The sequence below is a fragment of the Muntiacus reevesi genome, chromosome 7, assembly GCF_963930625.1.
Source record: "Muntiacus reevesi chromosome 7, mMunRee1.1, whole genome shotgun sequence".
Classification (NCBI taxonomy): Eukaryota; Metazoa; Chordata; class Mammalia; order Artiodactyla; family Cervidae; genus Muntiacus; species Muntiacus reevesi.
Window position 1 is genome coordinate 44,290,286 of NC_089255.1, and position 16,632 is coordinate 44,306,917.

General features: G+C 49.0%; 1 protein-coding gene across 5 annotated transcripts in view; it reads left to right on the forward strand.

The window, feature by feature from the left end:
• The first annotated feature begins 3,924 nt into the window (after positions 1-3,924).
• The window catches only part of LOC136171903 (death-associated protein kinase 2-like), an 80,497-nt gene continuing 67,789 nt past the window's right edge, over positions 3,925-16,632 (forward strand). For 3 of the 5 annotated variants that reach the window (XR_010663934.1, XM_065940960.1, XM_065940964.1), the window contains exons 1-2: positions 4,490-4,615; positions 12,644-12,741. Coding sequence is in view for 3 of the 5 variants with exons in the window: in XM_065940960.1 (XP_065797032.1) it covers positions 12,665-12,741 (77 nt within the window). In the remaining 2 variants the exon portion in view is untranslated. Of the gene's footprint in view, positions 4,142-4,489; positions 4,616-12,643; positions 12,742-13,356; positions 13,465-16,632 lie in introns of those variants that run through there. The other 2 variants (XM_065940963.1, XM_065940961.1) reach the window with 2 other exon arrangements.

Genomic DNA, 16,632 nt, shown 5'->3' on the forward strand with positions numbered 1-16,632 from the left:
GGAGTGGGTGGGCTGTAAAGATGAGTAAGATCCGTCTCCTCCTCTAGCGGGGCTCACACCAGATATTTAAGGGACACTAAAATATAGTAATACTCACTGAGCACTTAAGCGCCAGACACTGATCTAAGTGCACAGATAACCCACAACTAATGGGATGGTCACAACAATGCATGGGGATAATGAGGCACAGAGAGATTGAGGAGGTTGCCTGGGGGGTTTTCCTGGCCATCCAGTGGTTACAACTCTGTGCTTCCGCTGCAGAGGCCATGGGTTCCATCCCTGGTTGGGGGACTAAGATTGTGCACGCCGCGTGACATGGCCAAAAAAATCAGACGAAGATTGTCCAGGACCACACAGTAGGTTGCGTGTTGGGATCCACAGTAGGCATCTGGCAATGGGGTCCCTGCATTTAGCCCTCAGACCACATCTTCTATGCCAACCCCAGTGCTGGCTACCCCAGCCCACACATGCAGCATCTAAATCCTGGTCGTGCCTCCTCATCAGCAGGTTGCTAGGCTCCATAAACTTGTTGTTGGTTAGTTACTGAGTTGAGTCCAATTCTTTTGTGACCCCAGGGACTCTAGTCTGCCAATCTTCCCAACCCAGGGGTCAAACCTGTGTCTCTTGCATCTCCTGCACTGGCAGGCAGATTCTTTACCACCGAGCCACCTGGGAATTTGCCCCTCTGTAAACGTTCCAGGCACCAAAGGGTGTTTTAGGTCCTTTAGGGTATCACTACTTTTGTTGCCCTTTACCACCCCCCATGATTACATCTGTCCTGTGGGCTTGTCTTCTCACCCTGTGGAAGCTTCAGGCTCCCAGGACTCACCGGTCTCACAGGCCCGTGGAGGGTTTTGCACAACACAAGTGCTCAGGTGTGGCTGTGGTTTGGTGGGCTGATGGAGGGTGCTTTCTTTTCCCTGGGTCTCTGGGACATGAACAAAGTCATGCTCAGCCTGGACACTGGAACCACCTGGGGAGTTTTAACCCTGCTGAAGCCCAGATCCCACTCCCAAAGTTCTGCTGTAATTGGTGTGGGGTGCAGCCTGAGTGTTAGGATTTTAGGACTCTCCTGGGGTGATTCTGATGTGCACTCAGGGCTGAGAACTCCTTTAATGTAATGTGCCAGTTATTCACATTAATTGTACATCTCTCTGTCTGAGAGTAAGTGCTAGCCACTTGGGTACCCTTGGGAGACAGTAGGAAACAAGATAGTTATGGGCCCTTACCTTGTGGCATTCACATTCTAGTAATTCAGTTTAACAGACTTTGCTGGGTTGGGGATATCAGGAAGGGTATGGGTACAAAGATGAACAAGGCGTTGTCCTTGCCCTTGAGGAGAAGAGAAGTGCACACTCATTACAACTAAAATAGAGGAAAGGGAATGTCAATTGGGTAGAAACCAAGAGTGGTACGGTTCATGGGAGGAGCCATCTAGAGGTGAGATCAGGGAAGTTTCCATGAAAGATATGATACCTGAGAGGGCCCTTGAAGAATGGACAGGATTTTGTAGGATGGAATGAAGCAGTGATGATGGAAAGCCTTAAACAAAAACATGGAGGCAGGAACAGCCAATAAGCCAAGCTGGCAAGAGAGCAGACGTGCACACACAAGAGGGAAGAGGATGTGTGTACGCAGTGAGAACATGAAGGTCAGAGCCTTAAATGCCAGGGGAGGCATCTGGATCCATGCAGGAACTGAGGCTGAGTGCATAATTCTCAGCTGTTAATACCTGGACCTCCTCTTGACTTCATTCTGGAGTAGGTATCCTTGCTGCCGCCACCCTCAGGGTCTCCCCTTGCTTGCCACTGTTGCCTTGGTCCCATGTTCAGTGTTCAGTCACTGCCCTCAGCATCTGATGAAGTCACTCCACCCAAAGCACACAATGCATTTCCAGATGGTACCTCTCTAGGCAATGCGTCTGGCAGGTACAGAAGAAAGAGCACCAAACAGAATCAGGAGGGGGCCTGGCTCTAATTCTAGCTCTGTCTCTTACCAGCTGTGTGACCTTGGGCAAGTCACCTCTCTTCTCTGAGCCTCAGTTTCCTCATCTGAAAAAAGACCAGGCTGGATGGAATGACTGATAGTGACCCTTGGCGCTGCAGCATTTTTTGACTCGCTTTTGACGAGCACTTTTTGACTGCTGTGTGTCAATCCAAGAATGTTCACTTTGCCTTGGACAAGGACATTGCTGCTGCAAAAGAGATATTAAGCATGAACTCGGAGGGGGAAGGGATGGCAAGGTGACATGTAGGTGCTTGGGCAACACAGCTGAGCCCAGCCTTGCATTCATCGTAGTACAGGGTCTGGCCATGTGAATGAAGACCCTTCCAGATGATTCCAGCCCCCAGCCATTCAAGTCACTCCCACCCACTCAAGTCTCCTTGGTTGAAGTACCAGACATCCAAGAGCAGAGATAAGCCATATATACTGTGCATTGTCAGTGCTTCTAACCCTCAAACCATGAGTTGAAGAAAACTGCTTCATGTCACAAGGCTGGGGTGGTTTGTTACACAGCAATAGATAACAGGAAACGGGGGAGGAGGTGTTTGAAGGGTGGTCTGAGGATGAAGGTTTCACCTTATGCTGGAGAAACTTTACTAGTGGGTATCTTCCTGAGCCCATTGACTTGGAGAGCCACCTCTGGTCTTGGATATTACTCAACTCAAGGTAGCCTGGTGCTCTTGGGAGAGGTGGCTCAAAGCCTGTGCTGTCCTGGAAGGTTGTGAAGTTTATGGACAGGGAAGCCCGGGCATCTTTCTAGAGGCCGTCACAAATGCGGAGGTACCAGTCAGTTGGGGGGTGGGGGAGGGTTGGTTCATCTGTACATCTCAGCACCCCAGTATCTAGGAGGGCTAAACTGGAGACAGGGAGTTGCTCATGTGAGTAGAGATCGTGTGTGTGTGTGTGTGTGTGTGTGTGTGTGTATGTGTGTAAGGCTAACTGGAGACAGGGAGTTGCTCATGTGAGTAGAGATCCTGTGTGTGTGTGTGTGTGTGTGTGTGTGTGTGTGTGTGTGTGTGTGTGTTTGTGTGTGTGTGTTTGTGTGTAAGGCTAACTGGAGACAGGGAGGTGCTCATGTGAGTAGAGATCCTGTGTGTTTGTGTGTGTGTGTGTGTGTGTGTGTGTGCTCAGTCATTAAATAGTGTCTTTTCAACCCCATGGACTGTAGCTTGCCAGGCTCCTCTGTCCATGGGATTTCCCAGCAAGAATACTGGTGTGGGTTGCCATTTCCTCCTCCAGGGGATCTTCCCAACCCAGGGATCCAACCGGAGGCTCCTAAATCTCCCGCATTGGCAGGCGGGTTCTTTACTGCTGAGCCACCGGGGAAGCCCCAGAGAGATCCTCTAGGTGCATCTTATACACTCTGTCTCATTTCAGCCCCACAGTAGTTCTGTTAGATGCTCTAAGAAGGGGTGTTTGCCTACTTTGCTGATGAAGAACAAGGTCAGGGACTTCCCTGGTTAAGACTTCCCACTTCCACTGCAGGGGGTGGGAGTTCCATCCCTGGTGGGTGAACCTGCATGGCCAAAAAAATAAATAAATAAAATAAAGAAAAAAGAAAAAGAAAAAAAAAAAAAAACACTACACATTAATTAAAAAAAAAAAAAAGAATAAGTTCAAGTGCCATGACCAAGACTTTGAACCAAATAAAAGACTGAATCTGTAACTCTGTCCTCTGGGACTATACTGAGGAGCTGCCTGGATGGCCTGGGAGGGAGGTTCTGGGAAGGGGCCTTCATTTCTTTAAACAGCCTCTTGTCTTGAAATAAGACCACTGAACTTGATTTACATTCTGTTTCCATTTCCTTCCACCACCCCTTCCATTCTCATTCCTTTTTCCTCCCGGGATTTTTGGCAGGAGGAAGAGAGGAACACTCCACTCACTCCCCGGTCTTTCACTCGGGAAGGCAGGAGGGTGATGCGAGGCGTCACTCACCAACGTGCCAGGCAGGGCTGCGGGCACTGAGGCCAGGCCGCTTCCAAGTGGGGGTGGGGGTTAGCGGACGGGGAGGTGAGGAGGGAAGTGTCCCCCCACCCCCATCACGGCCCCCAGCCCACTGTGAACCGTGGATGGTAAGGTTTCCGCTCTGGCTGGGAGGAAGGAAGAGGTCTGCTGCCTGGTGGGACTTCTCTCACGGTGCGTGCGTGGAAGCGGAGGACAAGGAAATACCGCTTTCTGAGTGATCTCGCCAGGCTATATCGACTGTATCAGCTCATGTACACCAATTTCCAGGTTAGGTTAGCTGACTTGTTCAAAGCCACAAAGCATGTAAGCGGAGGAGTCCATGAAAACGCCAGGTCATGCGGCTGGCTCTCGCCCCTTCTCCGGGAACCTAGGCTTTTGGAGGTGCTCGATCCGACCAGGCCGGGAGGCTTGCAGCCCTCACCCCAGGGTGCCCCGAGGGGACTCCCGGCAGGCGGCGCTCAGAGCCTGGTCTCGGGGCTCCGGGCGCGCCTCCAGCCGGCGCCTGGGACGGGGCCCGCCGCTCCGCCTTCTCGGTGGCTCTGCGGGCGGGCGCGCAGGGAGCAGAGCAGATCCGAGAGCAGCGCGCCCCGCCGGGCCCCCAGTGCCCACCGCGCTCCCACGCCCGCGGCCGCGTAGCCTCCCGCCGTGAGTAGCGCCCGTCTGCGGGCTCGACGGGCGGGATGGGGTGCTCGGTCCGGGGCTGGGCTGGAGGGGTCAAATTGCTCCGAGGCGTTAGCCGCCTACTCCCTGTCGCCCCCCCTCCCCACCCCCGCCTCCCGCCTCCCGCCTCCCGCCGCGGGTATGGCCAGCCTTGGGCGCTCTGGCCGGTTCTCGACCTCCGGGACCTGACTGCTGGACCCCTAAGGCCGCCTCTGAAATCTGGCCTTTTGACCAGAAAGATCGGGTGGGAAAGCTGACAGACCGGGCGCCTAGGCGGGGAGATGGGAGAGAGACTTCCATCATGTTAGGACTCCTTGACGGGGGAGAGCACCCCAGATTTCCGGGAGGAGAGGGGATCTGGGCTTCTCAGCATCCTACACTTCACTTACCTCCTTCTCTTTGTGCGAGCAGCTGATGCGAGGAGGCTGCTCCATCCGTATCCAGTCAGCTTTCTCAGTGGCAGAAGGAAGCTGTGGTCCCCGACGTCTGGAGCCTGGGATGGGGCATGGTTAGGGTGGGCAGGGGGCCAGCCAGTAGGTCTGCAGCAGGTTGGGGTTTTGACCCCAGCGTATTGTCATTAGTTGACCTGACTCTGGGCTAGGCACTGTGGATGGCTCATGGTATGTGTGGATCGGGCTGATCCCCACTGTAACTCTGCAAGGTGGAGGTTAGTCTTCTCACTTTGGGGAGGAGAGGTAGCCCAGAGGGGTGAGCAGGAGGCCACACAGGTGGTGGTAGGTTAGGAGGGCACGCTGGAAGAGAGGATGCCTAACTGCTGCCTCACTGGCAGGTGGGAAGGTCCTAGGGGCAGGTGAAGAGAGCACATGCCCTTGTATTTGAGAATCCAGTGGGGGTGGCCCCCGGGTGGGGGGCAGCTGGAGGTTGCTGCTGTGTTTTCTGACACTGTGTTTCTCAACTGCTTTGTATATGGCATTCCTTGGGAGAGTCCTGGAGACAGAGGGATGCTGGCACGTTGGCCTCTTTACTATTGCTTCCGGAGTCCTGTTCTTCCCCAAACCACCCATCTCCTGAGATGTGTTTTTAGCTTCTGAAGTGGTTCCATTCAGCAGCCTTGAGAGAGGCTTGAGCAGGGGCACAGGGGTGTGTGGATGTGAGTGGGTGTGGGACAAGTTTTCCACTGGTAGGAAGGAGACCTGAACTGACCCTGACCCACTCCCTGTTCAGTTCAGTTCAGTCTCTAAGTCATGTCTGACTCTTTGCGACCCCATGGACTGCAGCACGCCAGGCTTCCCTGTCCATCACCAACTCCCGAAGCTTGCTCAAGCTGATGTCCATCGAGTCAGTGATGCCATCCAACCATCTCATCCTCTCTCGTCTCCTTCTCCTCCTGCCTTCAATCTTTCCCAGCATCAGGGTCTTTTCCAATGAGTCAGCTCTTCACATCAGGTGGCCAAAGTATTAGAGTTTCAGCTTCAACATCAGTCCTTCCAATGAACACTCAGGACTGATCTCCTTTAGGATGGACTGGTTGGATCTCCTTGCAGTCCAAGGGGATCTCAAGTGTGCGCAGGAGTGTGTGGATGTGGGTGGGTGTGGAACAAGTTTCCCCCTGGCAGGATGGAGACCTGAACTGACCCCGATACCCTCCCTGAGGGCTCCCCAGTTGTTAGATGTGGGAATGAGCCAGCAGGCTGCCCAGCAGAGCTGGACCTTCACCAGGAAGATAGTCTTCTCATGTCCACTTAGGCAGGCGGCTGAACTTGTCTGAGTCCAAGCTTCCTCATCAGAGATTGGGGTGTGTCACAGCCTCCAATGCGCGGAGGTGCGCTGTGATGTCGGACGCCCCTCCCCTCTGTTGACAGCTTCCTCAGAGCCTGATTGTGATGATTCTTCATGGGAGGGGGTGTAAGGGGACAACGTGGTCCCATTTTACTTGCGCTGGGTGAGGATCTCTGAGAGCTCAGCAGGGTGGGCTGGGTCCCCTGAGGGAGGGGGAAGGTTGTAAGTAAGCTTAGTAAGGTTGAAATTTCCTTCTGAGATAATCCTTCAGCCTTGGAGGCCCTCTCCTAGGTTGTTCCTCAGGAGGCCACTGGCCTCCCAACCCTGGAGCCACTGTTGGAGGGTTGAGGTGCTGTTGACAAAAGCCAGGGGAAGAGCAGTTGGCGTGGGCTGTGTGACTTTTAGCAAGTCCTTTCTCCTGTCTGGACCTCAGTTTCCTCTTCTTGCAAATCAAGTGGGTTTGACCAGACAGCAGTGGGCTTCAAACTCCTCCCACCCCTGAATTCTTACAGAGAACCCTCAAGTATAGTGTCGATAAAGTGGAACTTCTCTAAGTTTCCTTCCTCATGCAAGTGGCTCCTGAGTGGAGACTAAAAGTCCTCGAGGTTCCTCGAGGTCCCTTTTTGTGAGGTTCTAGAAAGTCTGTGATATGCAGATGACACCACCCTTATGGCAGAAACAAAGAAGAACTAAAGAGCCTCTTGATGAAAGTGAAAGAGGAGAGTGAAAAAGTTGGCTTAAAGCTCAACATACAGAAAACTAAGATCGTGGCATCCGGTCACATCACTTGATGGCAAATGGATGGGGAAACAGTGGAAACAGTGGCAGACTTTATTTTTGGGGCTCCAAAATCACAGCAGATAGTAACTGCAACCATGAAATTAAAAGACGCTTGCTCTTTGGAAGAAAATCTATGACCAACCTACACAGCATATTAGAAAGCAGAGACATTACTTTGTCAACAAAGGTCCGTCTAGTGAAGGCTATGTTTTTTCCAGTGGTCATGTATGGATGTGAGAGTTGGACTATAAAGAAAGCTGAGCACCAAAGAATTGATGTTTTTGAACTATAGTGTTGGAGACGACTCTTGAGAGTCCGTTGGACCGCAAGGAGATCCAACCAGTCCATCCTAAAGGAGGTCAGTCCTGAGTTTTCATTGGAAGGGCTGATGTTGAAGCGGAAACTCCAATACTTTGGCCACCTGATGTGAAGAGCTGACTCATTGGAAAAGACCCTGATGCTGGGAAAGATTGAAGGCGGGAGGAGAAGGGGATGAGAGAATGAGACAGCTGGATGGCATCACTGACTCAATGGAGATGAGTTTGGTTAAACTCCAGGCGTTGGTGATGGACAGGGAAGCCTGGCGTGCTGCAGTCCATGGGATTGCAAAGAGTCGGACACGACTGAGCGACTAAACTGAGCTGAATTGAAGAAGTCTGTCTTAACTTTCAGAAATGTTGCCTAGTATTAGTGCTGGGGGCAGGAATGTGAACTCTGAAGATTCCACTAAGGAGAATGCAGACGTTAAGATGGGCCTTGCTTGTGGAATGCCTGGAACCAGTGGCCTGGGCTTCTAGCCAAATGGTGTATCCGTGCCCTGTGCTGTGTGGTTTCATCTTTTGCGGGCCAGAAAGGTCCCTGTGCTTCTGGGTCCTAGGTGGTGACTAATTCCACCTGAAAATGTCTCTCCTTTAGTTTCATGTCTCTAAACTGGTAATATGCACATTCATCTTGGGGAGCAATGGTAGGAAGGGGCTTTAAGTTAATAGCTGTTTTTACCTGATGAGCTTTCTGAGCAGCAGTCTTGAGAAGGACAGCTGGGACACTACATTTAAATCAAACATTTTGGAGTACCTGCTGTGTACCAGCTCCCACGAGGGGGTAGAGGTGAGAATGTCACAACTCTTGCCCTCATGAAGCTCCAACAGGCAGGAGGGAAGGAATTCATATTTGTTGTAACCATCCAGGGACTATTAAAAGCACTTTAGGGAGGGGGATCGGGATGGGGAATTCTTGTAAATCCATGGCTGATTCATGTCAATGTATGACAAAAACCACTACAATATTGTAAAGTAACTAGCCTCCAACTAATAAAAATAAATGAAAAAAAAAATAAAAGCACTTTACATATGTTATCTCATTTGTCCCATAAAGCAGATATTAGACTCACTTTTAATTATTTCAAATTTTTCTTGCACACAAAATAAGAGTACATATATACATCAAGAAACAGCATTGGCAGCACTCAAAAAACCCCTTGCGTCCCCTTCCAGGCACAATCTCTGACCCAGGCATGACCACTATTCTAACTTCTAGCACCATGGTTTTGTTTTACCTAAAAGAGAATCACACAGTCTGTGGTCTCTTGTGTCTGTTTTCTTTCATTCAACACTATGTCTGTGAGTTTCATCCATATTGTTGCAGGCAACAGTAGTTTGTTTATTCTTATTGTTATATAATAATTTCATTGTATGGGTATAACTCTATCCATTCTTCACTTGATAGCTATTTGGGTTGTTTGCAATTTTTAGATATTACTAATAGAGCAGCTGTGAACGTTCTAATGTGGCCCATTTTGGAAACCATCTTCATGCATTTCTCTTAAGTATGTCCATAGATACTGCCCAAGAGTTTTCCAAAGTAGTTGTCCTAGTGAATACTCTCCTAAGCAGTGTTTGAGAGTTCTCCAAATATTCCCTAACACTAGGCATTGTCTGGACTCATTCTCTTTCTTTCTTTTTTAAAAAAATATTTGGCTGTGTCGGGTCTTAGTTGTGGCACTCAAGATCTTTAGTTCTGGCATGCAGACTCTTAGTTGCAGCATATGGGATCTAGTTCCCTGATTAGAGATGGAACCCAGGCTCCCAGCATTGGGAGTGTAGAGTCTTAGCCACCGGACCGCCAGGGAAGTCCCTAGACTCATTTTCTGTGTAAGTAATTTGAAGCTCAGAAAAGTTGTACCGTGCTGTGTGTGCTAGTAGGTGGCAGAGCTGGGATTCAAACCCAGGCCTGTATGCCTGTGCAGTCTGCTTTCTCCCTCTGGGTTACACATTGACATAGATTATGATATGAACCAGACCATGGTAAACTCTAAGCCTAAAAATTTGTAAAGAGGCCTCTGTGAGAATTTGAAGACAAGAATTTTTCATCTGTTTTGTAAGGAAAAGAGTCATGGAGGCTCATAGAGATGGTAACATTTGAGCCTGGCTTTGCAGGAAGGGAAGAGTTTTACTTGGAAGTCTCTCCAGGTGCCCTCCCCCCATCCATCCTTTCTGCTATGAAAAGGGCCCAACTTGAGCTGGGGTGTAGCAGGGGTGAAAGTTTTGGAGGACTAGGAAAAGTCTACTTGGGGCTATAGTAGAGGATTTGTGGGGGAGGGGTCTATGCCAAAATGGTGAGTTGGGGCCAATCTGGTGGGCCTAGTTTGAGCTTAGTTGGCTCCCAAGGCCCCCAGCTTCGAGTCACCCAGGATGTGAGCACAGGGCAGGGGCTCCTGGTGGAGCTGAGGAGGCGGGACAGTTTCAAATCCAGCTCAGCTCCTGATAGCAAATGCAGCTGGTCTCTAGCCAAGGAGGATCTTAGCTGTTCTTGGGACCACTCTCAGGGTATCTTCCAAAAGAATTTTTTTGAAGTTTTCTGCTTTCATCTAGCTGTGGGAAATTGTAGCTACTCCTACCTCCACCCCCATTTGATCCGGCTCAAATGGTTTGTTTGGAAGTATTTTTGCAGCAAAAAGAAGCTGATAGATAGCAGTCCTGCCACCCTCTGCCTAGTCTTAGGAACATTGCCAGGATAGGAGTGGGGTAAGGGGAACCGAGCTTCTGATCTGGTCAAGCCACACTTGCCAGAATCCCAGTTCCTTTTCCTCAGAAGGGAACAGAATTGGTCTCAGTGGCTGTGGGAAGCAGAAACACAATGACCTGGGGATGAGTCAAGCAACAATAGCAATAGTCATCCTTCTTATTTGCCCAGCAGTTTATGTCTTTATCACAGTGGATCCTCACCTGCATGTGTGAAGTAGGTGATATAGATGCTTTCACCCCAGGTTACAGAGAAGGGAGACTGAGTCCCAGACAGGGAGCCAGACTGCTATGGGTCTTGTGTCTGATACATACTCAGACTAGCCTAGGACTGGGGATCTTGCTCCTTTCAGGATTCTGTACTTGGCAGGCCCTGGCTGAGCAGAGTGAAGACCAAGTCAGTAGGAGGCTCTGTGATGGACAGGCAGGAGGAGATTGGCAGGTGACCCTGAGAGTAAGACGTGGGAGCCAGGCCAGTTCCACCTGGAGGTCTTCAGGGATATGTGTGCCTCGGTGGAAGGGAGAGAGGCAGGTGGCATCTTGGTACCAGAACTCTGGTTTGTAGGGGACAGAGGAAAGAGGCTGAAATATAGATATCACCTGAGAGTTCGGACAACTCCAGCCACTTGGCACTGATGAGACGTGCCTTTATGTAATGATGCCTCCACCCAGTGTGGTGAAAACAGTATTTTGGGGCTCACAGGGACTGGGCGTGGTTGGTATCTGGTTGGCAGGAGAAAAGCTGCCAGTGCCAGACAAAATGAACTCTGAGAACCCTTTGCTAATGACTCTTGCTAATGACTCCACAGGTAGCTGTTTTTAAAGTTTATTCTTATTTTTATTGGAGTATAATTGCTTTACAATGTTGTGGTAGTTTCTACTGTACAGCAAAGTGAATCAACTATATGTATACATAAACCTCCTCTTTTTTGGATTTCCTTCTCATTTAGATCACCACAGAGCATTGAGTGGAGTTCCCTGTGCTATACAGTCGGTTTTCATTAATTATTTATTTTACATATACTATCAATAATGTATATATGTCAATCCCAATCTCCCAATTAATCCCATCCCCCCCTTCCACCTTGGTATCCATGTATTTGTTGTCTACTTCTCTGCCTCTGTTTCTGCTTTGTAAATAAGATAGTCTACCATTTTTTTTCAGATTCCACATATATGTGTTAATAGACAAAATGTGTTTTTCTGACTTCCTTCACTCTGTATGATGGTCTCTATGTCCATCTACATCTCTAAAAATGACCCAGTTCCATTTCTCCTTATGGCTGAGTAATATTCCATTGTATATATGTATTCATGGGTAGCTGGTTTTATCTTTATGTTGTGCTTGCTGTATCCTGGGCCCTGCCCTTAGGGTGCTATCCAGCGTGGCACGTGGCTGTCCCAGGACTAGGGGGCTCCCTGGGGCAGGAGGATCCCAGGGGGGGATGCAGATGGCCTCTTCTGTGGAGTGGTGATGCTCTGCGTGCCTCAGCGTTGTCCTGAGGTTCTCACTAAGGTGCACTGGACAGGCCGAGTTAGCGACGCACTACAGACAAGGAAACAGGCCTCCCGCTGACAGGAGATGAAGTCACAGAGCTAGTTGTGGGCAGAATTGCAGCTAGATCCTCAGGTTTCTGACTCCTGGTGCCTATTGTTATTTGTCACACCTCCTCCCCAATCTTTCCCTTAGGGCGATGAGTGAACTACAAATCAGTTCAGACTTGAAATTGGGTGGCACAGCCCCTGAGGGAGTTGAGGTCATGATAATCCCTTACCTTTCTACTGCAATTTGTAGTTTACAAAATAATATCCTGATTTGCAGTGGTTTTTACAGTATTAACCCCTTTTACAGATGAGGAAGTTAAGACTGTGCAGGTTAAATGACTTAGGCAAAAGTGGGACTTGAACCTGAAACTTTTTTTTAATTTTTTTTTTAGCTTTATGGAATTATAATTGACATTTCACATTCTAAGATATTTAAAATGTACATCATGGTGATCTGATACACTTATATATAGTGAAAGTATTCCCCTCGTCTAGATAATTAACAAGTTTGTCACCTCGCGCACATTTACCCTTTTTTTTTTTGGTAAGAACATTTGTTTTCCTCTTTCAGGAAGTTTCACTTATTCTGACTCAAAACTGGGCTCTTTTTTCCCTGCATCACAGATGCCTCTTTTCTTAGTAGACCTGAATTTCTTCAGAACAAATTGCCCAGTTTGCCCATGGCTCTGTTTTCTCTCGAACGTGTTCAGAGCAGATCTGTCTCCTTAACAAACTTGAATTAATATAAATCAAGTGAGAATCGTACATCACTGATCACAGGTCCTGAGGAAAGGCTCGATCAAGCCTGTTCTTGAGGAATGAGGGCTGTGAGTTACCCTTTGATTTTTAGCCATTTACGTTGGGGCCTAGAGTCAGACTGGTCCCAATGGACACATCTGTCCTAACCTCCGGATTTCTCCTGTTTCAGGGCTGTACGCTCCAGGCCTCGATGAAGAGCCCAAACATGGAGACGTTCAAGCAGCAGAAGGTGGAGGACTTTTATGACATCGGCGAGGAGCTGGGGAGGTAAGTGGCTGTGAGAGTTGTACTGATCGGTAGATCTTATAGGTCACAGGCTTGTCACAGGGCTTGTGGAAATCTTTACAAACGATCCAGAGGGTGAGTCATTGTCCTGGGCACCTCTGCAAGTAATCTTCTCTCTGGAAATAAAGACTTGCAGCAGAAGGGGCTAGAATTGTTGAGTTCCATGTTTTCAGTATAACCCGACTGACAGTTATGGCCAATCTAAATGACTCTTGTTTTATGTGTTGCTTTGCTCCTAAAGCCCGCCCCAGGCTCTGGCCTGAGATCTGACCCGTTGGTTCTTTTCTGAAACCCACTTGGGATTCTCCACGGCTCTCTGGGTTTTGTTCTGAAAACTCCGGCTTGGAGCCGGAGGCTGACGAGCCCTAGCCCCCGGGACCAGGTGTGAGCCTGGCTCTGCTGCTGTGGTCCGCTGGACCTCGGGCAGCTTCACTCTGCTGGGCTCCGTTCTTTGTCCTGAGATGGTCCCTGTTTCACGGGGCTGTTTTCCAGCCTCCTGGGATCCTCTCTTTTACTGTCCAAATAAGAATAATGAGCATTCCATTCCAGGGCAACAGGAAATCCTGTTCCTGACCCTGCATTTCTGGGTCTCTCCAGGGAGTGCTCACACCCTCCTTGATGCCTCAGGACCTTGGACTCACAGACCCCTTCCTCCTTCAAGACAAACCAGCACTTTCTCTGTGACCCTCTCAAGCATGGACTCAGGTCTGTTTCCAAGGGCCTGCCTTGTCCCTGAGGCTGCTTGCCAGGTAAACCGAGTTTCATGGAAGGTGTGGGGGTAGTGAGAGGCATTTCTGCACAGAGAAGGAAACACCTTAAAGGAGGGGTAACAGTCACCTCTGCTTCTCTGACTCCTGACCTCTGCCACGGTGCTGGGGTCTTTCAGGACCTCAACCCCACATCTGCTACTGTCCTTTATACTTACCCCTTAAAAGAGACCCCCTATTCTTTCAGATGTAGGAAGTTTAGATTCTTGTTACAGCCTCTTCCTGAAAGGGCCTTGGGCATCGCTTTCCTAGAATCAAAGACCCTTTAAAGTTCTTCCCATACAAAAAGCCATCTCTGACCAAACCCCTCCCCATGATGGAGTCTTTTGTCTTCCTTATTATGGATAACAGTTCTGAGCAGCTTTCGAAATGACAGTTTTCCTGTTCCCTGGCACAGATATAAGGGGCATATCCTGACACGCGGGAAGTATGCAGCAAATGGTTGCAGATATGGGCAGGATGATGCTAGAAGCCCAGTGGTCTTGTTTTGAGGAGCTCATAGGGAGGAGCTGGGTCAGGCAGCTTCTCCTCTGTTACATCATTTGATTATGAGCCTCCACGTTGGGGTAGGTGGTCAGGTGGGCAGGTCACTGTCCCCATTTTACAGAAAAGGAAACAGAGGCACAAAGACCCAGCCCCTCCTCTTGAGAGCAGGGAGGCCAGCTGGAGTGGAGGTAAGGCTGTGTGTGCACAGGGCCTTGTAAACACAGGTCTAGGTAGCAATCTTGAAAAGATTTTGTAAAGAGATTGTAGAACACACCTTTGGACTCAGCTAAGTCAGCAGTGTTTCCAGAGTTTGCGATTATGAAATTCTTTCTGATGTCTCAGCTGAGCCCTGACGTAAGAGCCTTCCTGGGGTCCACACATGTCTCTGAGATTTCAGCTCCCTGCTGGTCAGGAAGCATGCTGAGGCCCTGGCCAAGCCGGTTTGGCTCCACCCTCCCCTCCAACCCCAATGCCCCTGGTTGTCTGTGCTGTTACCTTCCAGGAGGGCCTGTGGTTGGACCATCTCCAGGGCAGGTGAACCACCCCCTCCAATGCACAGTCAAAAATTTGTTTCTTAGGGGACTTCCTTGAAAGTCAGTAATTAAGACTCTGTCTTCCAATGCAGGGGGTGTGGATTTGATCCCTGGTTGAGGAACTATGATCCCACATGCCATGCAGTAGCATACCCCCTCCACCACCCCCAACCCCCAAAGATAATTAAAAAATAAAATAAAATTGTCTCTCTGACTCAGAAGTTAAACCTGGGTACAAGTACCAGTTTTCCTATTCACTGCCTGTGTGACCTTGGGCAAGTGGCATTACCTCTCTGAGCCTTGGTTCTCTCATCTCTCAAGTAGAGAACATACCACCTGCCTTATCAGTCCAGAATTTGAACTTCGATCTCTCCTGACTCTAGAGGATTGAATGAGATTATGACTGAAGTATGTAGCACCATCATTGTCATCTTGGGCACTACATCTGAATCACAGAGGAGGTTTAAAACAAGCACACATGTGTACATGCCAGGGATTCGGATCTAGAAGGTCTGGGGTGGGGCTCTGTCAATCCATATTTGTTGAAGTGTCCCAATTTGTGTAGACCGTACACCTGGATCCAAGATCACTTCTTTCAACTTACTTACAAAACAGAAAAAGACTCACAGACTAGGAAACGAACTTATGGTGTCTGGAGGGGAAGGGATAGTTAGGGAGTTTGGGAAGGTCATGTGCATGCTGCCAACCCAAAAAGGATAACAAACAAGGACCTACTGTATACAACAGGGAACTCTGCTCATTGTTATGTGGCAGCCTGGATGAAAGAGGGGTTTGGGGAAGAATGGATTCGTCTATATAGATGACTGAGTTGCTTTACTATTCACCTGAAACTATCACAGTATTGTTAATTGGCTATGTGAAAAGTGAAAGTGAAAGTTGCTCAGTCGTGTCCAACTCTTTGCGACCCCATGGACTATACAGTCCATGGAATTTTCCAGGCCAGAATACTGGAGTGGGTAGTCATTTCCTTCTCCAGGGGATCTTCCCAACCCAGGGATCAAACCCAGGTCTCCTGCATTACAGGCAGATTCTTTATCAGCTAAACCACCAGGGAAGCCCATTAATTGGCTTTTTCCCAATACAAAATTAAAAGTTTAAAGTTTGAAGAAAATAAAAGATCATTTCTTTCAGAACGGCACTTGAGAAACATAGTAAGCTATGGAGGTGACTGGGTAAAAAGCTCTGTCTGCCTGGACCAGTGATATATCAGCTGAAAGCCAATGAAAGGACCCCTGTCTGAGGCTTGATATAAGTTGTGGAGGGAATGGAAGATGCAGTGGTTCCACAAGCAAATTCCCTTCTGGCTTCTAGGTTCACTTTCTGTTGCAGTGACCACCTTTTGGCATGCCTTCCCTGTGTCATCTGTATCTCACCCGTATACGCAGCCCTGCTCCACTTCTACCCATGCCCAAGTTCTGCTTCCTTCCAGAAACCTGTCCTGACTGCTTCAGGCATGTGGACAGCAGGCAAGGTTGGGTGTGCTTGTTCTACATTCCTACAGTATGTTATGGATTCTCTAGTTGCCATTATTTGCCTGTGAGTGTGCTTCCATCCTCTTTGGCACCAACCCTTAACCAAAAGGTACCCTAAGGCCACTTGCAGTCCAGTGAGCTTTCTGATCATAGGCTCTGGAGGTCATTCTGTTTCATCTCGTAGTGTCTTACACAGTGATAGGCATATAGTATGTGCCCAGTAAATGTTTGAATGAGTTCTAGTTTCACCTGGCTTCCAGGGTCTCTATTCTGGTTTCGCACTGTGACATTAATCAAATTTCTCTTCTTCTCTAGCCCCCTAGTCCCATTTCCACCCCTCCTCAACTAGAAAATGCCATGTTTCTATTGGGTAGAAGGTGCTTTGATGGGCATAGGGGAGGGTGGAGGGGGAGTGAGTGCAAAGATATAGTTTATACTTTCTAGGAACTTATAGAGAGGTTGTGGAGGCACACAAACAAACAAAACAGCCCATGAGAATATCTTCCTTGGCAGGAATTCAAGAGCTGTCAGAACACAGTGCAGTGAAAAGAACTTGCAGACTATCCACATGATACTGATTCGGAACCTGGCTGC